Source organism: Protomyctophum parallelum (assembly GCF_964188405.1).
Source record: "Protomyctophum parallelum genome assembly, chromosome: 3".
NCBI lineage: Eukaryota > Metazoa > Chordata > Actinopteri > Myctophiformes > Myctophidae > Protomyctophum > Protomyctophum parallelum.
The window spans coordinates 32,281,216-32,304,611 of record NC_139698.1 but is presented as its reverse complement, the minus strand read 5'-3'; the positions used below and the strand labels follow the sequence as shown (position 1 = coordinate 32,304,611).

At 41.0% G+C, this 23,396-nt stretch overlaps 2 protein-coding genes across 3 annotated transcripts in view; both read left to right on the top strand.

Moving 5' to 3' along the window:
* Positions 1-1,527: 1,527 nt before the first annotated feature.
* On the top strand, positions 1,528-10,236 carry LOC310855432 (polyadenylate-binding protein 1A). 2 transcript variants are annotated; one of them, XM_083760438.1, is made up of 15 exons: positions 1,528-2,373; positions 2,711-2,904; positions 3,210-3,325; positions 3,795-3,934; positions 4,072-4,166; positions 4,289-4,426; positions 4,522-4,617; positions 4,810-5,082; positions 5,924-6,014; positions 6,308-6,421; positions 6,539-6,681; positions 7,489-7,573; positions 8,298-8,428; positions 9,324-9,418; positions 9,847-10,236. In XM_083760438.1, the coding sequence occupies exons 1-14, from the start codon at positions 2,181-2,183 to the stop codon at positions 9,411-9,413; spliced, it is 1,899 nt and encodes a 632-aa protein (XP_083616564.1). In that variant the 5' UTR covers positions 1,528-2,180; the 3' UTR covers positions 9,414-9,418; positions 9,847-10,236. The 2 variants fall into 2 exon arrangements, with proteins under 2 accessions (XP_083616564.1, XP_083616563.1); XM_083760437.1 differs by having other exon boundaries at positions 3,795-3,943.
* A 3,191-nt stretch (positions 10,237-13,427) lies between these two features.
* Positions 13,428-23,396, top strand: part of rnf19a (ring finger protein 19A, RBR E3 ubiquitin protein ligase) — a 53,855-nt gene continuing 43,886 nt past the window's right edge. The window contains exon 1 of the mRNA XM_083761620.1: positions 13,428-13,603. The gene's annotated coding sequence lies outside the window, so the exon portion shown is untranslated. The remainder of the gene's footprint in view (positions 13,604-23,396) is intronic.

Sequence of the window (23,396 nt, the reverse complement as noted above, 5' to 3'; positions counted from 1 at the left end):
TTACAGTTTTAAAAAGTATGCAGGTGGGCCCACTTTTGAAGACATTGACCAATTTGACCCTCAGACGGGACGTTAAAGGTTACAGTAATTGATTTGCTTACCACGTACACGCACTTTAATGACTGTTAATAGCAGGGGGACGTTAAATGTGAAGTGGATGTGGAACATCATCAAAACGTTATAGTCATGGTACTATGACTATGAAATTGGGGGAAGGAGAGAAAGCACTCAGACTTCTCCCAATCTCCATTCTCCCCCCAGAAACGCAGCCTTTAGTTTCCTCGCAGTCCTTTTGGGTGTGTCTACTCTGCCCCACTGCCATGCGTCCAGGATGTGGGAGGAGGAGGAGGACACTACAAAGTACAACCACACAGAGGAATGTTAAGCTGAATACCACTTATTAAATCCTTACTCATCACAGACTCAGAGTCTCAGTCGTGAAGTAGTATCTAAGATCACAAGAGAAACAAGCAGACTTTTACGTCTGGACTCTGGACACAAAGTGGGCTGATAGTGTGATAATTATTAACCCAAACAGCTGCCCTGGGCCATCTGATTAAATTAACATTTCTTTTCTTTAGGTGAGACATTCCCACCGCTTCCTCCACCTATGGTGTCAAAACCAGCCTAAACCACCAGACTTCTCTGACATGCTGCTCAGAGCACCAGGCAGCAACATAAAATCTTTATAAAAGGGAATATGAAAAGGCGTTTAGCCATACAGTATTTTCAACCAACTCATCTAAGTCCGGAAGTAGGCCATGAATCTATAGATTCTAGAGCATATAAATGCAATTCATATTAGAATAAAATATTTATTTTTGTAACGGCAGCCTGGTACACTCACTCACACTCGTCTCGTTATGCATCATTTTACAAAGTTAAATACAGACAAAATGAGGAGGTACTGCCATCATGGGCCTGCCCTACACAATATTATTGTCATTTTTAAAACTACAATGCTTTCTGCGCCCCCTGCTGAATTTGTTTCACACGTACCGGTATTTCTAAAATGTCTATTTCCTTACAATGCCTTATCAATAGGGAGAATTGACAAGATTTGCTGGCATTGGAATATGCATATTTTCTCAGTTTTATTACACTGATGATACGAGGTGGTTATAACACATTTATATTTAGAGTCGTTTTCGAATGTATGGCACAATCTGAAATTGGTGAGTTGGAGTGGACGTTGCAGTCATGGGTTGAACTCGATCTAGAATAAAGATGGCACGGTTCTGTCCGTGACGTCACCATCATGAGGCTAGTACTTATTTCCTGTGCTTTCTCCCCTCCCCTGCAAACTAATAAAGTATTCAATCAACCAAACAAGTAACAAGGGAAAACAAAGCCATGCAACGTATTGGCCAATGAGACCTGCTATATATCTGCAACATATTTGAAAACCAAGATACGATGAGTACTTGTTTTATCGTCGGCAGGCACATCAACTTCCGCTCGTCTGCGATGTCACTGTGCTATCCTATGTGTTTGTACTGTGGGTTTAGACCCAGAAACACACGTCGCCCGTCCTTTTCATTCCCGTAATTTGTCTGCGTAGGGTGTGCTCCGGAGCTAGTCTCGGCACACATTTTATTATTATGAAACAAACCAAAAGCTAGAGTACAAACGCAGACATATTTTTATAAGAAAAAGAAAATCGGTGAAGCAGGATTACATTTGCAAATCAAGTAACGAATAAGAAGAACGCTTTTTTCCCTTTTTTTTTGAAAGACGCAACTAGAGGAACGCAGGCTAGCTAATCTGTTAGCATCATTGTTGAAAGCGTGGTGATTAACGTTCATATTATATTTCCCTTGAAAGGGCATGAACGTTTCGTTTTATTGCATTTGACAATATAGGATTTTGTATTACCGGCAACACAGCTTGGTAACCTGCTGTGAAGGAATATACACTTGGTATTATAGAATTGTACGAGCCAGCACTGTTAGGCCTCACTCCGACATTTCGCTAATCAAGCTAACTTGCACACGTTGCTAAGCTAGCGAGCAGTTCTGTGTGGTTTATAATTCTGGACGCTAGTGGCCGAAACCTACTTGGAAGAACAGTCACTCCATATTGAAGACTGTACTGGCCCGACAGTTGCCAGCTTGATATCACGTTCATTCACCCATTATTTGATTCCCCTCGTGTTTTCGTGTGGACACGCGCCGTGAATCATGAATCCTAGCGCGCCCAGTTACCCCATGGCCTCCCTGTACGTGGGAGACTTGCACCAGGACGTTACCGAGGCCATGTTGTACGAGAAGTTCAGCCCGGCCGGACCCATCCTCTCTATCCGAGTATGCAGGGACATGATCACCCGTCGTTCCCTTGGATATGCCTATGTGAACTTCCAGCAGCCCGCTGACGGTAGGTTGTACATGCAGACATGTGTGTGGCATAAAAATACATTGCACGTGCTGACTCCATTTTGTGTCGATGACACATGGCAGCAATACATGAGTAAAGCAATTATATTGTGCCAGGTGAAAATCCACATTGTCACTCAATATGGCATACCCATGTAATGTGTTTGCACATTTGACTTCAGAAAAGCGGAACGATGCTATGTGATACCTGCAATTGCCACAACGGCGATATTCATCTGGCTGGCAGTGGCTGGCTGCTGGTCATATTAAGTCATTTATATTCATGAACGGTGATGGTGTCAATCCAGAGTTTTAAATGCACTGTATTGTTTTTCCAGCTGAACGAGCCCTAGACACCATGAACTTTGACGTGATTAAAGGCAGGCCCCTCCGTATCATGTGGTCTCAGCGTGACCCCTCACTGAGGAAGAGTGGTGTAGGAAACATATTCATTAAGAACTTGGACAAGTCTATTGACAACAAGGCGCTCTATGACACCTTTTCTGCTTTTGGAAACATCCTGTCCTGCAAGGTAAAAGACATAACTGTTGTCAACATTAACCACTTAAACACTATGTACTTAACTTGGTAGTTCCTCATGGATCCCCTAGGTCGGACTCCTCCTTTTCCCCTCTGTACCAAATATTTGCACCGAAATTAGCTGATCTACAAGTTAACCTTGTTTTATTTTTGACCTTGTTTTTGTTAAATACTCAGAATAGGGACACTAGGGTTTAAGTGGTTAAGATGATGGCTCTGCATGTATAGTGTGGTTGTAAGTATTTGATTGGCATGGTGTTATCTGATTGTTTATATGCTCAATGTGCTTTTCCCAAGGTGGTTTGTGATGAAAATGGCTCAAAAGGTTACGGCTTTGTGCACTTTGAGACCCATGAGGCCGCAGAGCGTGCCATTGAGAAAATGAATGGCATGTTACTCAATGACAGAAAAGTGTAAGTGGGACAATAATTACCCTCTTAAACACAATGTTCATTAACAATGAAAAAAAAACCCATTGAAGACTAATGTTTTGTTTTGAGGGGTGTTTAATTGCATCGTGTTCACTAACTACTGGTGATCCTGACCTGTTGAGGGATTTGAACAATTTTGACAATTTCATTATACTCATTTACACCCTAGACTAGAGAACGGAACCACATGCTATGCTCCAGGTCCTAATGGTCTGGTGCAATAAGCATTGTTTTACCTAAGTAAGAAATATGTTACCATACATATCATCGTGTAGGCTTTCCTATTAATCAAAACTGTATATAATAACCCTAATATTTTTTGGAGTGGCTATTATAATCCCTTAATAGTTAAATGATCACCAGTGTCTTTCTTTATCAATCTGAATAGCACTTAAACTAAAAGATTTATGTGACACTGTAGTCAATTTCATTACTAATCTCATCACAACAGATTTGTCGGTCGCTTCAAATCACGCAAAGAGAGAGAGGCTGAGCTTGGTGCACGTGCCAAGGAGTTCACCAATGTTTACATCAAGAACTTTGGGGAGGACATGGATGACGAGAAGCTGAGAGAGATGTTCAACAAATATGGTGAATATGGTATATAATGGTATTTTTTATTTATTTACTTGATATTCCCTGAAAGCATTATTCACTGAAATTACAGTCTTAGACATGTTAAGTTGACCAATGAAATTTGTTTTAATAAGGCAAATAATCTGTTTCAGGGCCTGCTTTGAGCATCCGTGTTATGACTGATGACGGTGGCAAATCCAAGGGATTTGGCTTTGTTAGCTTCGAGAGGCACGAGGATGCACAGAAGGTCAGTGATATTTCATATTATTTTCCTCCTGTCAACAGATGAAAGACTGAAGGTCTTTTTTTGCCATACTTTAGAGTCACATTGACTTGACAGTGAAATGTCCATGTTCCATTGCATTGCAGGCTGTGGATGATATGAACGGTAAGGAGCTAAATGGCAGGCAGGTGTATGTTGGCCGAGCCCAGAAGAAGGGAGAGCGCCAGAATGAGCTGAAGCGCAAGTTTGAGCAGATGAAACAGGACCGTATGACCAGATACCAGGTTGGTTGGCCTTTATAACTGTTACAAATGTTTTGGTTTCACCCAGTTCTTCGGAAAGGTCAAAATAATAATGATTTTTATTTTATTTTAACAAGGGTGTCAACTTGTATGTCAAAAACCTGGATGATGGCTTGGACGATGAGCGCCTGCGTAAAGAATTTTCGCCCTTTGGCACCATAACAAGTGCTAAGGTAAAGACTGCATCTTAAACTTAAAGTTCTGCAATCACTCAGTTAAGATCACAATATGGGTTTGAAAATAGATTCTGTCCATAGGTCATGAAATGTCTGTGTGACTGTCCTTGATTACTTTTCAATAAAGTTATCAATGTGCAGTCATTGTAGATACGGCTAAACGATGCTAATCAATTTCTAACCCAATAGGTGATGATGGAGGGCGGGCGCAGCAAAGGATTTGGTTTTGTCTGCTTCTCATCCCCTGAGGAAGCCACCAAGGCAGTGACGGAAATGAACGGACGTATTGTTGCCACAAAGCCACTTTATGTGGCCCTTGCCCAACGTAAGGAGGAGCGCCAGGCTCATCTAACTAACCAATACATGCAGAGAATGGCCACTGTCCGTGCCGTGCCCAATCCTGTCCTAAACCCATACCAGCCTGCCCCACCTTCCGGCTACTTCATGGCTGCCATACCTCAGGTAAGACCGGACGATTTAGGGCTGGGCATTGGCTCATGACTTGTTGACGGTTTTCTTTCAATACATGCTGCAATAAACGGACAAATAGATTGTCATGTTAACTGAACACTGTTCTCTATAAATTATGGTAATTTGGCCAGAGAAATATTTCCTCACATTAACTTATTCACTTTTTTTCAGGATTTTTAACCATTATTATCACTGCTGTTGTAATACAGCACTAGCTTTTCAAGTGTTTTAGGCGCACATGAATTAAATTTACATAAATTGCCAATCAGAAGAAAAATGTAAAATAATCAAACATGAGACCTATGGACAACCACATCTGCTGATTGTGCAAGTTTGTGTTACCGCAATATTTCACTGGATTCACACAGCTTGCAAATGGCATTCATTTTATTGAGTTAAACTAACCCAGGACCAGACATGAAAATAAGCTTGAATTTGGAATGCAGAATTGAGGTTATAAACAGTGCATGGTCCTGGATTTTTCCACTAAGTGATTAAGCATGCCCATTTCCCAATGTCTTTAAGAAAAGGTTGGCAACTGTCAGTTTGTCTTGAAGGTCTTTAAAGGGAAACTTTGAAAACATGGAAACTGTTGTTTGGTCAGTTCAGAGTTTCTGTAGATGCATTGGTTACTAGGCACAAAGAAAACAGGACACCTAACTGTCTACCTATCTGTGATATACAAATAAACCTATAATGGTGATATGCAATCACAAAAAAAAGATCACACCTCACTTCTTGAATTTCTCAATGGGTAACGTGAGAAACGGGTAGTTGGTTACTTCTCATCAGTGCGACAACTAAACATTTTGTTTGTATATATCCCCAACAGGCTCAGAACCGTGCTGCATACTACTCAGCCAACCAGCTGGCACAGCTCCGCCCCAGCCCCCGCTGGGCCACTCAGGGTGTGAGACCCCAGCGTAAGTAATCAGACCTGTACAGCCAGGAGTCTATTACTTAAAGCCATTCTTGAAAGGTGACCTGTGAATAAATTAATGCTTATTGCAGTGCAGACCACATGATCCTTAGAAAATTCATACAAATTACAAAAAACAGTGGGTGGGAAAAGTTATTTATTTTCTACAGTTATTTTCTTTTGACTACCCTTGATCACTGCACAAACCTCAGGGGGTGCAGTGTTCATTTCAAATTGTGTCTTGTGCAAGATGTTTACACATGGACAGTTATAATGCTGTTTTTGCTCTTCCTGCAGATTTCCAGAACATGCCCAATGCCATGCGTCCGTCCGCCCCCAGGCCCCAGACCTTCAACACCATGAGGCCCACCACTGCCCAGGTTCCACGCATGATGGCCTCCCAGCGTATGCGTGAGTATTTTGGATAGTTTCTTTTGACAAGCAGCAGAACCAAAAACACACTGCAAAATAAAATGGGTGTAAATTGCATCAGTATGTTTGATGGAATGTTATCTCCTCTTCCCTTAGCCACCCAGGCCCTGGGTCAGCGTCCTACCAATGCCTCGGCTACTGCTGCCCCAGTACGCGCCATGCCACAGTACAAGTACGCCCCTGGTGTGCGCAACCCTCAACAGCACATGGCCTCTCAGCCACAGGTTGCTATGCAGCAGGTAAGAATTTTACACTGATTGAAGCTGTGTTTGATGTACTGCACTGCTCGGAATAAAGTTTTATTAATGTGTCCCTATTTTGGGCCAAACGATCAGCAAAAATAGCCAATCTACAAGTTCAAGCCCTGTGACCTTGTAGATCTGGTATTTTCAGCAAAGAGATTGGGGTGCATACTTAGTTTAGACTAGTCATTGGTTAGACATAAGGTTGGTGAGGGTTGCGTCAGACGACCGGATTAAGTACTATTCAGGTTTTAAGTTGTTAATGTTGTGAGCAAACAAGGTATTTGTATTCATGGCAGTGTTGATATACTGGTAATTTGGTAAATGAAAAGTATCCAGGTCCTGCTTCACTCCCAGGTCCAGATTCCCATGACGGAATCATGATGCAGATTCTGTCATGGGGTTAGCTAGAGGCGAACATATTTGAATATTGTATTGGAGGGAAACATTAATCATCTCAGAATAGTAACAAAGTTATTTGGTAGTAGGCTACATGCCTACTTGTTAGGTTCCATTAATTGTGTAATAGCTGAGGTGACCATCAAAAATGCTTTTTCTTGTAACTCTGCCCATTAGCGCACACTGTGTGTATTAAAAAATACTTTGTCCCTCATTTTCTGGGGATGGCAGGATGGTAAAAACAATGTTCGGCAATGTTGGCATGAATCTATTGTTTGCGTATTTTATTATATTCTAATTGAAGTGCCAAAACTACCAAACGCTACCAAAATTTTGGTATTGGTCAAACTCATAATTCATTGTGTGTTTAAACAAGCCAATAATCTTGCAATATAATTTCTCCAGCCCGCAGTGCATGTCCAAGGACAGGAGCCCCTGACTGCTTCCATGCTGGCTGCTGCCCCTCCTCAGGAACAGAAGCAGATGCTGGGTATATATATTTTCTGTTATCGTTAACTGTTGCCTCTGATTCAGGCTTTGTCTGGTAATATAAATCATTTCGTGTAGTTGTCACATTATTTGACCTCATGGATTACAGTTCTCGGTAGCCATGACTGATTTCAGTAATTTGCATTCCATAGAAGTCAGCATGTCTTTTTTGGAGCATGTCATGCACAGAAAATACTAGCTTTCCCTTCCACGCGCTAAGTCCGGCTGGGGAAATTCCCCTCTGTCAGGTGAAAAGAAGCAGCTTGGACTCCTCATGCATAGAAGGAGGCATGAGGTCAGTCCGCTGCTCCCCCCAGGTTGGCAGAGGAAGTGTAGCGCCCAGGATTAGATAATTGGCACTGGGTGAAAAAGAAAAACTGGGTTACAAAATCGTGGGATAAAATAAAATAAATAACAAATAAAATAAATACTAGCTTATCTACAAGCTGTAGAGTGTAGATGGTCCATTTCTTTGTTATTTTAAGATGAAAGCATATTTGAAGTGGCCAAACTAGCAATAGAACACATGTTCAGTCTTCCAGATAAATTCTTGACGGTTTCCTTTTTACACTGTTTTACAAATGCCAGATTATTTCATTTTGACTTGGCCCAACATCATTTTTCAGTTGTGAGATTGTCTTTTTCTTTAAGCTATGTTACGATTCCTAGTTGTCTTTGAGTGTGGCATTTACTAATGGTGGCATGTTCTCCTCTACTCCCTTCAGGTGAGCGTCTGTTCCCTCTGATCCAGAACATGCACCCCAGCCTGGCAGGGAAGATCACTGGTATGCTGTTGGAGATTGACAACTCTGAGCTGCTCCACATGCTGGAGTCTCCAGAGTCTCTGCGCTCTAAGGTTAGTTTAAAATGTTCACTTACAACGGATTAGTATGAAAATCCGATAAGCACCAGTAGGTTACTTATCACTCAAATGCAATCGAGCCAGCAGGCTCACCTGGAGCCGACGATGGAGATGCGGAGACGTCGTATTCTACAATTACTAACCCTAACTCTAAGGGCCGATTCATACTCCTATTTTAGAGCCGAATAAAAGTCGGTTCGGCTCTGTAGAGCCTACAATGTGACGTCATTTGAGGTTCGGGAGGGGGGTGGTACCGTCCGTTTTGCTACTGAAAATGTCTGACGAGCCGAAATCATTTTGGCACTACAGCGCCGAAACAGCGGTAAAATAGGAGTATGAATCAGCCCTAACCCTATCCTCGGTCTTAACCTCATATTAGTCTTATGCAAGTCAGTTTCACTGTGTTTTTGCTTCGGCGGCAGTAATTTCAGTTCCTTATCTCCTAATCGCAGCCATTAACCCATTGATGCCTGAGGCCGAATCTAAGGTTTCTGAAAACCTTCAAATTAGTTCAATAGTTATGTTGCTACATGTATAGCAATAGCTGATGAGACACAGAGAGCGCGCCGACATCAAGGGTAGAACAACGTATACGTGGCAGCAGGCGTCAATGGGTTAAACATGCAGTAGGCTCCAGGCGAGCCTGATGGCTCGATTGCAGTCGAGTGATAAGTAACCTACTGGTGGATTATCGGTTGATAACATTTGAAGCGGTTGTCACTTGTAATTGCCGAGACTATTTTACAAAGTCTTGTGTTTTACTTCTCTATTTGTTCCTATTGAGCTTGAAGCATCGTACATTCTGGATTGCGTGTAACGCTTATGAATGTAGTATGTTGTGATGAAAAGGCTTTTCTCTACCGTGGTTAATAAATTGTTCTGTTTTTAGGTGGATGAGGCTGTTGCTGTGCTCCAGGCACACCAGGCCAAGGAGGCCGCTCAGAAGTCCACCACCCCTGCTGGAGTTCCTAGCGTCTAAGGAAGGTGAGATCAGAATGTGATTTAGTGTTAAACTGTTAATTCTGTTAAATTAAGTTAATGAATTTGATGGTGTAATACAGCAGTCCCCAAACTTATTTGGCCGTGCATCTCCTATTATTATGGCACATAATCACAGAATATCACTGCACTGAGAGACATGCTGCTGCTGTCCCGCAGCTGCTCTATACATCTCCTTACAACAGTGGTTTACCGGATTTTGGCATTTGTGCTAAATAACACCATAAAACCACCATTACCCTTTTCATGTCACGCACCCCCTAGAGGGCCTAGAGATTTGCACACTACAAGGGGTGCATGCACTATAGTTTGGGAACCCCTGGTGTAATATGAATTGAATGGACTCTGTGCTGTGTTTTGAATCGTATGTTGGATATTTATATTAGAATGTTTGTTTTTGTTTTTTCCTACAGATCGAGCATCTTGAAACCTGCTTCACCGATAAAAAAGATAGAAAAAAAAATTTAAACATTGAAAAACCGAAAACTCTGAAAACATTGCAAAATGATAAATTATTTCTTAAAAAAGACAAAAGAAAACAATTGACTCTGCCAGGTCTAGGAATGGTTTGACTAGGCCTTGAATAATAAATAATATAAAAAAAAAAGCAAAAGCTTGTTTAAAAAATTGCAAAACATAAAATCTAAATGAGAAAATTGATGATGAATGCATTCCTGTTTTATGTCATTTTACTATGTAAGTGCTCAGAATATCAGCTGTTGTGTACAGGAAGCTGATAGCTGAGCATTTTGAAAAGTAATTTGTATCGTAAACTACTGGCTGTAATAAACTCTCAAACAATTTGTATGCCTTGTTTCTTTAATGACAATTGTCGCTTTTGGTTTGTTTTTTATTTCACTAGCACATTTTAGATTTGATTACTGTATTTGTCAAAATTACATTTGACTATTGTACCAAAGGACATAAAATATGAGATGATTCAGTAATCTATTGATGTGATAATCTCATCTGTAATGTATGTTACACTAGTGTATGTCCACCAGGTGGCACTGTAGTTTGAACTAAATTATTGACCTAGCTGTGGCACTTGATGTTGGTGATGTCGTGTCAAGTTGTCAACCACTACTCTAAAGTATAATGTATTGAAAAATATTGGTAGCATGTATTTAGATTGAGTTTTTGTTGTCTTTTAGTCAGATGTATGTACCTTTATACATGCATGCCATTCCTTCTAGTCATATTTGTGTTTAGAGCATTGACATAAATGGAAAGATTTATGTATGTAAGAGAGGAACTTACTGACCCTACTGTAAGAAAGGGCAACCTTCAGTTGGCATGTGTTCACTTCCTTATGTTTACATTTGTGGCTGTTTACTGTTACTACCCCACAGCCACTCCTTCAACAGTTATTCCAACTGCTCCACTTCCATTTATGTATACGACATATACATTATATACATTAGAAATACCACTTAATCTGAAGTATTGAGTGGTATTTCCAACTTTTATGGCTGTGAAATTATTTTTCATCCCTCTTTCAATGATGTTTTGTAGGTTTTCTACTGCTTTTAGGCACATAATAGGTATAGTGCCATTTGACAAAGGTGCTATGCTATAGCACCAAAAGATGTTCCCCTGTGATTATGAGCTGAACAAAGAACCACTTATAGTGCCATTTTTGTTTAGAATTCAGACTGTATATATCCCCATTTTAAGCGTAGGATATTGTGTAGCTTCTCATACATTCTAGCCTAATAATGGCTTGTGTGCATGCACTTGTGATAAGTTAACATGACCTGCATCTATTGAAAAAATATTAAATCCTCAGATTACCCTAGATTCCTTCTAGCACATGATTTAACTTTCATGGAGTTTTTGTCCTTCCCTATTAGGAGTTCCTACAAATAACACGTTTAGACATTTGTGGTATAAGTAAAGAAGTTGAGAAATGTCAGTTGATATATTGGGCAATAATGGTTAAAAATGCAACAGGTCATTTATCACTTCCTCATCTGTCTTTTCAGATATTGATTAACTCACTGAGGCATTAAGCAGCCCAACTACCTATTGAATGCAAACATTTTGTCATTTGTGGCATTTATATTTTCATAATAGCTCTGTAAGAAGATATGATTGTATTTCAGTGGTGGCTGACTGTTGCAGTGCAGTTTTTGTAACTGCATCTTTTTTAATCTCTGGGATCATACAAAACTACCTGCATTCTTGTGATTTAATTATTGAGCTTCATGATCTTTGTATCCTTTGTGGCTATTTAAATCAACTTACATTTGTCCGTAAAATTACTTTCGTAGTTAGGTTCAACTCATCCTTGATCTCATACTAGTATTGTAGCCAGCCCATAGAGCCCCATTGTGAATGTGAACCCGGACATGTTGAATACACAGGTTTTATGTTATAAAAGTTTAGTATGGATCCCCATGTAGAAATTGCCGGATGCTAACTTGCATATGTTGAGCAATTTTCATAATTGGCATAATATGTGACCATACCAATTACAACCTATAGAAGGCAAAATATTCAACATTTCATCATGCTTTATGTAGCATGTGACATGTCAAACTAGGCCTAGGGGGTTTTCATGATGCTGAATCCATTCCAAGCATTAGTTTTGCAAAAAGAAAAAACACTCATTGGCCTAAAAACGGCCAATGCCGTCATCACAAATTGATGATGTCAGCACATTTGGGCAAGTGGGCATGGCCGTTTTAAGCCCAATGAGTGTTTTTTTGCTAAACTAATGCTTGGAATGGATTCAGAATCATGAAAACCCCCTAGTTTGACACATCACATGCTAGATAAAGCATAATGACATGTTGAATATTTTGCCTTCTATAGGTTGTTAATGGTATGGTCACATATTATGCCAATTATGAAAATTGCTCAAAATATGCAAGTTAGCATCCGGCAGTTTCTACATGCTGGGGACCCATACTAAACATTTATAACATAAAACCTTGGTGTACTCAACATGTCCGGGTTCACTTTTTGGCTACTAGGCTATAAAGGAATCTATTAGTGAATTTTATAACAAACCTGTTCAATTAATTAATTCAAGGGATGATAGGTTTTATTTATCTTATCTGTTGCTATGACGGGATCATCGTGACCTGAAGCTTTGATAACACAGATGTCTGACAAACACTGCCATACTTACTACTGGTTATGCCAAATAGTCATCCAGAATTTGAAAAATCACACCAGTGTGAACCGAGTGGTGCAACTCCCGTCTATTGGTTCTCTGTATCATTCCAATTTGTATCGTCCAATTTCTTCTCTGTATCTTCCAATTTCTTCTCTGTATCGTTCCAATTTCTTCTCTGTATCTCTGGTGCCCCCTACTGGTATAAATATGTAACATACTCGTGCTCACTTATACATACATGTACACACACAGACACACACACACACACACACACACACACACACACACACACACACACACACACACAGGTACACTCTCTGTATCTCTGGTGCCCCCTACTGGTATAAATATGTAACATACTCGTGCTCACTTATACATACATACAGGTACACACACACAGGTACACTGCTTGCTGGATGTAGGAGTGGTTGCACCACTCAAAAAGATGTCTTGGCAAACATTTAAAAACAGTGATTTATATCCATATTGTGCTGATCTGTCGACTCACACTTTCTGCCCACCTTGCACAACCTGGAGTGATGATGACGCACACACACACACACACACACACACACACACACACACACACACACACACACATAGAGAGAGAGAGAGAGAGAGAGAGAGAGAGACAGACAGGGCTGTTAATCGTATTTGTAAATTGTTGTTTATTTCTTTCTTTTCATGCATTCCCTCCCTGCATGTTAATCATGACATTTTAATCGATGTATGTGTGTATGACTGTGTCGCTACCTTAGACAGCCGGCTGTGTGTTTCAGAGTCGAGATCTCGCGATGCTATTTGAATTTATGAGATACAACGAGAACAGCGGACAACGAACCCAGCTCGGTGTTGTCTTTCAAAGCGGAGTAGAAGAGAGCTGGGACCTACAAGACGACCGAACGAAAGAAAATGTTGAATAAACGTCTGAAACTCTAAAATTAGCCAACACTGTAGTATCGGCGCGAAGGATTAACATAACTACGTTGGAGACAGAAAACACAGTTTGACTCTTTTCGTCCAGGAAAGTGTCAGTAGCAACGAAGGTACGTTTTCATCGTTTCATTTTAGCGTTAGCCCAGCTAACATGGCTAGGCTAACATTTAATATATTTGCTAACGCTAGCTGTAGCTGACTATGTCATTCTTTCTGATTAACACCAAGAAGAAAGCAAGCTCTGCGGATATTGCCCGGTTATCATAATATCACACAGTTTAAATGGCACGTCGCAACATCATCAGTGTCATATTATATTTGAACGTACAGTACAGTGACTACAGTCGCCGAGATCATTCAAGACATTGTAACGCTACTTATAACAATCGAACATTAGCCAGTTAATTCGGAATGAATGCTAATGAACGTAATAAGACAACATCATATTACTTTGTAAATGGTGTTTGCGGTACTAGCTACGCAAAATCACCTTTTTAGTAGGTCAATCACTGGATATGTTTGGAAGTGGCACCAAATGTCCTGTTTCTCGCTATCCAATAAAATGTTAGCCAGCTGCTCCCAATTTTAAGTGTTTCCCCTTTCTCTATTTCATGTGAGTAAGTTACATAATACAGTAATTGTCAACACGAGTGCAATAGTTTTCTAAGCCAAATATGATAACTGAGTACGTAACACATTGCATACTATAGTTACTCACTCAAATCCTAAATTAATGGGGGGGAAAAGTTCAATACAGTTCAATTAACCACCATGCCTTAGCGGCGTAGCCTGTCTGGTTGTATGTTTGTTTACAGTTATAGACATATTTCTGTTCTCATTGAGCCTTGAGCTCTCTGGAAACCTTAATGTGATGCTTTTGTATGCAGGTATGTGTTGTTGTTTTTTTTAGCCTTGGTTGGATCAAAACTACCATATAGCTAGGCCTATGTGTTTTATCTGAGTTTGACTTTTACTTTCGTATCTACCATGATAAAGGAAAAGTCGGACTATCCAATGCATACACTGTACATGCGCCAAGGAAGTGTCCCAATTATTTATCAACCCTGTAGTGAAGTCTGCTCATGTTGTTCTCACTCATCGATTCCTTACCTTTGGTTGCTGAAAGACAGTGGCTTCCCTGTGACATGCAGAGGGCTGGACAATATATATATATATTAACTACGTTATGCCTTTATCGATATTGTGGGGATCATGACTATTAGTGTTTTCATTCACAAGTAGACTGTTAACACCACACTGCAACATGAACAAAGATTTACACCATCGATTCCTTACCTTTGGTTGCTGAAAGACAGTGGCTTCCCTGTGACATGCAGAGGGCTGGACAAAATATATATATCTTAACGTTATGCCTTTATCGATATTGTGGGGATCATGACTAGACTATTAGTGTTTTCATTCACAAGTAGACTATTAACACCGACACTGCAACATGAACAAAGATTTAAAAAAATGTTGGAATAATTAAAACATTGTTAATGTCCAATCTGCCAGGTTGGCAGAGGAAGTGTAGCGCCCAGGATTACATTAAATAATTGACACTGGGTGAAAAAATGGGTTACAAAATTGTGGGATAAAAAAAGGCCAATCTTTTATTCGATTTTAAACTGATTTTTGTAGTTAATTTATTTTTTATTTGGCCATGAGGTGACAAAAGTATTAGTAATGTTACTCATTGATAATATGAAAGATTGACTATGCAATCACTGACTTGATATAACAGTGGTATCAGGAGGAAAGTTCACGCATTACTTTTGTATTTGCACATCCATCTCAGTTCCGACATTTAGGTGAATGAAGTATTTGACGATTCTGAATCTGCATTGAATGTTTGACAACAATCAGTTTAGACATTCTTTTTAATCATTTAATATGGGCACCAGGCCGCCAGCACAGTGATGCAGTACTTGTGTCAGTGTTACACTGGGTCACAAATAGGTGCGCTAACAGTATAATATTATATGTAATTTAATTTAGTTTAAATGTATTATGTTGTGCTCTGATGCATTTCTAATGGACACTCTGCGTTTAACCTGTCGGCAGGTGACACACATAGTTTTTATTGGTGCTGGAAACAGCCACCCAGAATGATGACATCCTTGTGTTTCAGAGAGCCCAGAGTGTAGCTTTCATTCTATCAGAGAGCCCTCACTGTTCTTCTAGCAGCCAGGGAGAGGTCATTTTGGACCTCATGGCAACCTGGTCTATGTTCCCTCTGTGTTTGTTAGGACCTGTGTGTGACCTCCATTGCCTCCTCTAGGTAAACATAGCTGCAGGCCTGGGTGATGGTGGCTTGGCCAACCCATCAGGGTGTTGTCATTTATTACCAATGAAAATCACCTCATTCTTGTGCTACCCTGTTGGGCCCAAACCGCACCAATGCAGCTAGTCACAACTCCTTGCAACAAAACAATTTTAAGGACATGTCACACCAATGCAACTAGTCACCACTCGCATGCAACTACTCACAACCATTTTGTTGTATGTGACGGAATTACATGGATAATCATTGGTGCAGTTTGGGCCTTAGAGAAAGGAACAGCATTGCCATTGACGGCATCAGCCTGCAAGGACCAATATGGTCTCTTCTTACATCCGCGGAAGGAAAACAACGCATCGACCATCTAGTGCAGCCTAAACTGAGGCCACACTGTGTGTATGCTCGGGGGCTACACTTCCTGGTTGCAGACAAGGAAGCTCTTAGAAGGAAGTGAAGTGGTCACGTGACTGGGCTTTGCCATGACACTTTCATGGACACTTTCATGGGAGCCAAACTCACACCGGTAGTGCAATGAATAAATGGCAGTGAATGGAGCCGGCTGAAACAGCTCATAACAAACATTATACATGAACGATTGCGAGCTTTGTCATATAATTGGTTCAGGAATATGAAAGAAGAGGTATTTATAGAAGAGCACATAGTAAGTTTTCTGCCTGGGCTGCTCTCTGCTCTTTGAAAAAATGAATCACATTTAGTATGCACATCAAACAATAAGACAGCCTAAAATTATTTTATTTTCCAGAAGCGATCACTTTACAAAAGGTCTCAGTCATTCATAAATAATGTTTGTTCATGAGCTGGTCACTGAGCTCTCATTGGCTCCAGTGCATTCTGCCGAACTTCCGGGTGTAGTTTGGCTCCCGTGAAAGTGTCCATGAAAGTGTCATGGCGCAGCCCAGTCACGTGACCACTTCACTTCCTTCTAAGAGCTTCCTTGGTTGCAGACTAGGACAAATAAAGAGGATAGAGCACGGAGGTGCGGCCCGGTCTCCTGCGGGAGGTTTGCAATTGCACATGCTCAGTGTAAACAGGAACTGCGACGATGGAGTGTTCCAGCAGAGGTGCTAGATAGAAAGCTCATAACTTGTGATGTAAATAATGAGATCTAGAACAGTTGAGAATTAAACAGCAGTCACCCTGAACAGTATCCATGTTCCTTTGTCATTTCACAAAAATAAAAGTTTGACACATGACTAAAGAACATGGAAAATCCACAAACGAAAATATTCAACAACATTAACATTTAGTAAATGTACTTATCCTTTATCTTTCAGTCTGTTATACACAAAAAAGATTCCACAGTTATGAAATTGATATACTTTTTAAAATAAAAACAAAATCGTTGTACTATTCTCTTTTTTTATATCCTTTTTATTATTTCAGTTCAGGGTCAGCAACTCTCAGGCACCTCTAGCACCTCTGCTGGAACACTCCATCATCGCAGTTCCTGTTTACACTGAGCATGTGTAAACCTCCTGCAGGATACCGGGCCGCACCTCCGTGCCTTATCCTTTATTTGTCCTAGGTTGCAGAGGATCTCTTATTCTACTCTCTTTGGTATTTTGCGCATTTGACTGGCACTGGCCACATGATCCCCGCCCTTGTGATGGGGGGGGGGGGGGGGGGAAGTGTTAAGACTCCGGTTCTAGTACCTGTGGGCCCTCAATTCAAAGGAGCTTTATTGGCATAAAGGTGTTTTGGATGAGGCTTTGAATTTCCTAGTGTGGGTGTCAGTTACCCCTTTGCTCGCCTGCCTTGTTATAATCTGTGTGTCAATCTCTTTGTCATACTCGAGGATGACAAATCTCTCGGGTTGGGTAGTTGATGAAAATACCAGTCACCTGTCCACTGTCACAACAGAGGGCATCCACATAACTGTAGCTCCTGAGCAGTGTTGGGCAAGTTACTTTTTAAAAGTAATTAGTTATAGTTATAGTTACTGCTCTAAAAGAGTAACTAGTTATTTTATTAGTTCCTACATTATGAAAGTAACTAGTTACTTTACTTTACTTTTATAAAAAAGGCATAATAATAAAACTTTGGTTTTCTGTGGAAATTATTGTGAAATTTATTGGAACAATACAACACAAAATCTGTAACATATCTCTATCACTCACTCACTCTCACACACACTCACACATGGAATATCAGAACAGGTCAGCTCCATATATTGAGGTCTGAGGTCAGATGTAGAGTTGCTGGTCGGCTCCATATATGCAGATCTAGGTGATGATCCAGTCTTCTCCATGTATGGATAATTGGCTATCCAGGGTTTGATGAGGTCAGTGTTGGGATCTTCATATATGGAGGACGCCATATGGAGCATGTCATGAGACGTGACGGACTGACAGCCATATATGGTGGCGTGACAAATCGACGGACAGACTGACAGGTTTTGCAGGGTTTCATAGTAATCTGCGACCTACTGTCTCTAAAAGGCCCATCCTTTTTTCCTCTGCACCAAATCTCTTAGCTGATATTAGCCGATCTACAAGTTCAAAAAGTTGTGAACTTGGAATACATTGTGAGCTTGTACAGTACATCACCTATTCTTTACGAATGTTTGCATAGTATGTCATGCCCAGAAGAATACTTTGCTAGTAGGTAACATAAGTATGCAGATGCTTTGAGCTACACAAAGCTGAGCTAAGATGTGTTGCCTGAAATTGTTAACTTGATGTGTTGCAACGTGGGTGTCTATTAGCACTTGGCAGGCAATAATAGGATGATTAGTCTGATTAGGTTTTTTTACCATTTGTTTCTTCTGTTCCATCTTCCATAGCTCAAGTTAAATATGGGTGGGTGGGTGGGTTATTATCCCCACAGTGACATCACAACGCACATTGAATATATATATATTACAACCGTGCTAGCGTTTGTTGACACAGGCCGATTTGATTGCTATCATTTTGCCCAATATACTTTAAGAAGAATGTTTTGAGCCTAAGATTTCCTGAACATTTAGTCAGGGAAAGCCCCACTACTGGAGCCCATCCCAACATACAGAACGTCTGTATTGGGGTGGGGTTGTGAAGACCAAGTACTCAGGGGATCTCCAGGGCGGCTGCTAATTTATTAGAGGACTCGTAAAGCTCCGGCCTGTGTGTGGGTGTGAACTGAAGAGGCTAAACTAGTGTCCCTGCTCTCCCAGACTGGATGGATGGAAGGAGGAAACCTCCATGGAGATAACGGGCAAAACAAATCTCTATCCATTCTCATTTTACTGAATTGTTCCTCTTCGTCCCCCCCTGTCTCTTTCACACGCTCTCTCTGGTTGTTTAAGTTCTCTCTCTCTCAGCTGAGCAGGAATGCCAGGGTGCTTACCTCATTTCCTCCCCTCTGGAGTAAAATGAGGGAGGAAAAGAAGAGGGGGTCGGAGGAGGAGGGAGGGAGGCTGCAGGAAACTATACTGGCTTTTTTTGGATTTGGAAACTTTTCCTCTTCTGCTCGCTACCTTGCCTCTCATGCCTTCAACAGCCCTGTTAGCACTTATCAGTAACACTGCTGTAGTAAGCTTTGTCTTCCCTTTGTTTTGTTTTCAGAATTTCAGTATATGCTTGTGATGTTGCTGAGTCTCAGGATAAACAGGACAGTATTAAATCCTTAATATTTTCGGAGGTATTTTGCTTATCCGAGACTTGCGTTAAAACTAGGTGATAATTTATAGCTATCAATGTTTCAAGATTCCACCTGAGAAACGAGTATGGAGGGTGTGTGCGTGCGTGCGTGCGTGCGTGCGTGTGCGCACGACTGCACGTGCATGGGGGAAGGAGTGAATGCTGTTGTAGACTGCTCTTTCTGAAAGCCTGGTAACCTGAGGTTAGGTTGTGGATGGATCCTGCAACATGGCAGACTATGGAGCTCAGTGAAACTTAATTGTCTAACGTTGTTTTAGACAATTATAGGATTCATGCCCAAATAAGCAACTACTTTGAAACGGTAAATACCAGAAAATACTAGTATTTACAAGTGACCTTACAGGAAAAACCAGCATATAATATATAATAAGCAGACTTGGCAACTATGATAGCTATATTTGTAATTTATAGCCTTTGCTCCAATTCCTCTCTTGTCAAGTTAACAGTGTGTGCTGGTCAACCACCTTCTTAGGTTTTCTTAATTGTTGTCAGAGGGGTAATTTAATCTAAATGTCTTTGTCCACAGAATACACTTGCACAAGGTTTAAGTCCCTCATAGAAACACAGACATCGACCACACCCACAGCTTGCAGCTTGCTCTGCACTTGGGTGAAGAGAGAGAAAGGAGGAAGGGAAACTGTTTGGCTGCCAGGCTGCCAGCCCACATCAGTCAATTGCTGTTGTGCTGGCCTGCCAGGGGTTGATGCGCACGTGCGTGTGTTCATCAATGTGTGTGTGTTGCAGTTAGAGCCGTGTTAATGTATTGACTGTCCCTAGCCCCATAGAGGGCCAGGAATGTGCATAGAGGCAGCATTACACAGGAGACGGGCAGGCTAGGAATGCAGCCCGAGTGGACACTGACCGACTGATGGCACTGCCTCAGATCAGCCGCTCTGCATTTCACTGCTCACATGCTGTATGTGTGTGCTTGTTTTTGAGTGGTGCTAGCGCCACTTCTATGCGGAGCTATGTGTATATGCGTACGTACGTGTATGTGTACGTACGTACGTGTCCGTGCTGCAAGTTCTGCAACACCAGCCAGTAAACAAACACACACTTACAGAGGCCAGGGAGGAGTACCGTACCGTACCGCACCACTCACTTCAGACTCTGCTTGGCTGTCTGTGAATGAATCTCTATCTTCCAGCCCCACTGTTTTATCTCCCTGCCGAGCTTCCGTAGTATTAAATAAGGTAAGGCGTTTCACATTGTGCAGAATGTGCACACTGCACAGCCACCATGCCAGTAGCAGCAAGGGACCGGACCACACTGTATGCCACACACACTGTGGGTGGTTTGCCATGCACTTTCACTCACATAGCCTAACCCTGGAAGCTAGAGAATTATGGCCCTGACACACCAAACTCACTATATTAAAAGCTAATACAATTAACAAATCTCCATGATCAATCATGGCCTTCTTTTGTCAGAAGTGAGTGCTTCCATGAAGTGTGTGCCTCTCTGTCTCTCTCTCTATTGTTCTCATGTGTGGCTGTTCAAATATTTTCCCGGTTCGACCCCCTGTCCCACATCTGCAATTCAATATTTGAAATTTGTGAGCGGTCCATGCAGATACCTCACTACCACTACGTTGGTGTACACACATTCTACAACAGATTGCTGCCAGCCACAAACGCTATTCACTGGTTCCACATCGGCTTGGTGTGTCATCTCCTGTATACAGACAACCAGTGTGTGACTATTGGGTCATGGGTCAAGACCGGAGCCTGAGGTGCAAACATGTTTAGTTTGTAGTGAGTTTGACCAGGTTTATGTTTAAGCTGGTTGTCGACACAACAGGAAAATTACTTAGTGGGTGTTTAAAACGTCTAACCCACTGTTTATTTTGTTGGCTTCATTCGTTTTGTGTTTGGTTAATAATAAAGCTCTTTTCTATGTTAAGAGGACCTCCATCTTAAACGTTGTAGGCTGTGTAAATTGGTGCTTAAGAGTTGAGATTTAGATACGTCATTGACAGAAAGTTACTTGAAGATATATTGCTTGTCAGAACAAGTGGGACAAGCGTTAATGTCGACTAGTAGGGCTGACCCAAAACATTTGAATATTCAAAGCTTCGTTTGAGGACAAATTTTGAACATGAAAAAATAAAACTGCAATTGTTTTCCATACGGATGTTTATCATATCACAGTTCTATTATCTGTTATTGTCCTATTAAACACGGCACTCATTAGAATAATGTATAAGTGTCTGGAACACACTAAGCAGTGCAAAGTCCAAAGAAAAAGACATTAAGACCTCCCTTCTCAATTGCCTCAGAGATTCAAGTGTGGACATAATATCTGTGATAATTCTGCTGAATAAAACCAGCTTAGTAAGTACCGGTAGTTATTTTGAGCTCGTAATTGAGCTGTAAAGGTGATTTCTTGCTCAAATGTGAACCTTGATTTTCCTCTACAAGAATTGAGATCTCGATTCTCACACAATTCTCATTTTTCCAAAGAAAATATTTATTGTTTTTAGCCTGTAAATCATTCAAAATGTGTCTGATATTATATCTGGCAGGTAGCACGTTTTTTGTATTAATAGTAGTCAACAAACGAGTTCCACAGACCACAACAGTAGGTTGAGAATAACTGACCCATTAATTTTTTTACCAACTTGAGCCTACTCACTTCAAATGTGGATAATGCACATTGATCAGGTTTTTTTCTGAATATTTACAGTTTTGAAACTAATTTGCCTCAATTCAGCAGCTGTGTGTATATGGATCTAGCAGTGATTCACATCATTTTAATTTCAACTTCATTCACTGGGAGCAGCAATGGCTGACAGGACCCGATGGAAAGACGTGGCATCTAGGATCTCAACGACAGTCGAAGGATGATGATGACCCCCATTTAAAGCCATTTATATCTCTGGGCCCCCGATCAAGATATAAATTATAATTGTATTTATATATTAAAATCAATGTCCATTTGTACAGACCCTGATATTCCATTTGGTTTTTATCTATCATTTAGCTGGGGACCCCTGATCCCACTTTGAAAACCGTGCACTGTCCTACACAGCTGTCTGTGTTCGACTATGTAACCACTAAACAGTGACATCCGTTCTTTTTAAGAATTTGGTGCATTTTGTTAGCACTTAAGCAGTCATTAGCATCATAGCATGTTCTGTAATATGAATATTGACAAACAGCGGTCATCTTAGTCAACCAAAACGGTTTATATATTTATATAGTTTTTGAGTGGTGCAACCACTCCAAGGAACGGCAATGTCCGTGTTCACCTATGTGTCCGCCTATGTATGTGGCTATGAGCACCAGAATGACTATTGGTACCAGTAGGGGCGCTGTTGTGCCAGAGAGATAGTGCTGCACTGTTGCCTGCTAATGAGAGAGAGGAGTTGCACCACTCAGTTCACACGGGTGTGATTTTTAAAGAAGATGAGCATTTCGGCATGCTCAGCTGTCAGCTGTTTCGTCTCTAGTCTAAGATAATTGTCGATGCTAAAGATTAGCTTGCATGGTTGGAGCTAAAGAGTAACTTTGCTGCTGTTGTTGCCACGGTAGTGAATCAATCTCTCTTTTTTTCCGCACTGCTGTTTTTTAATGTATAATACTACCATACATTGCCGTGTGGTAGTACGTTGCTCTGCTCTGCGTTCTGCTTGGAGGAGGAGCAGCAGCCAGCATAGTGCTGGCTATAGTGGCTGGCTGCAGTCTGTAGCAAAACAACACTGCTATGACCACGTTGGATGGAACAAAGTGCTGAAGCGGAGTACTGGAATGGAGTGGTTGGAGCGGAGTGTTTGATTGGTCATTTTTCCTGTAAAACAATAATACACTAATTCAACATGACGTCATAGAGTTGCCATAATTTTAGAAATGAGATCGCACGTGTGTCAGAATCGAGATCGAGTTCTTTTTTTGATTAATTGTGCAGCACAGTTGTCAGGGCTGATGTCACGCCTACCTAGTTGTGACGTCATCCCCTCCTTAT

Excerpts from the sequence above, each read along its gene's own strand:
- LOC310855432 (XM_083760437.1), top strand. The coding sequence starts at position 2,181 with ATGAATCCTAGCGCGCCCAGTTACCCCATGGCCTCCCTGTACGTGGGA. Across the intron at positions 4,618-4,809 it reads GCACCATAACAAGTGCTAAG|GTGATGATGGAGGGCGGGCG; the intron begins GTAAAGACTGCA and ends CTAACCCAATAG. Across the intron at positions 6,015-6,307 it reads TCAGGGTGTGAGACCCCAGC|ATTTCCAGAACATGCCCAAT; the intron begins GTAAGTAATCAG and ends CTCTTCCTGCAG.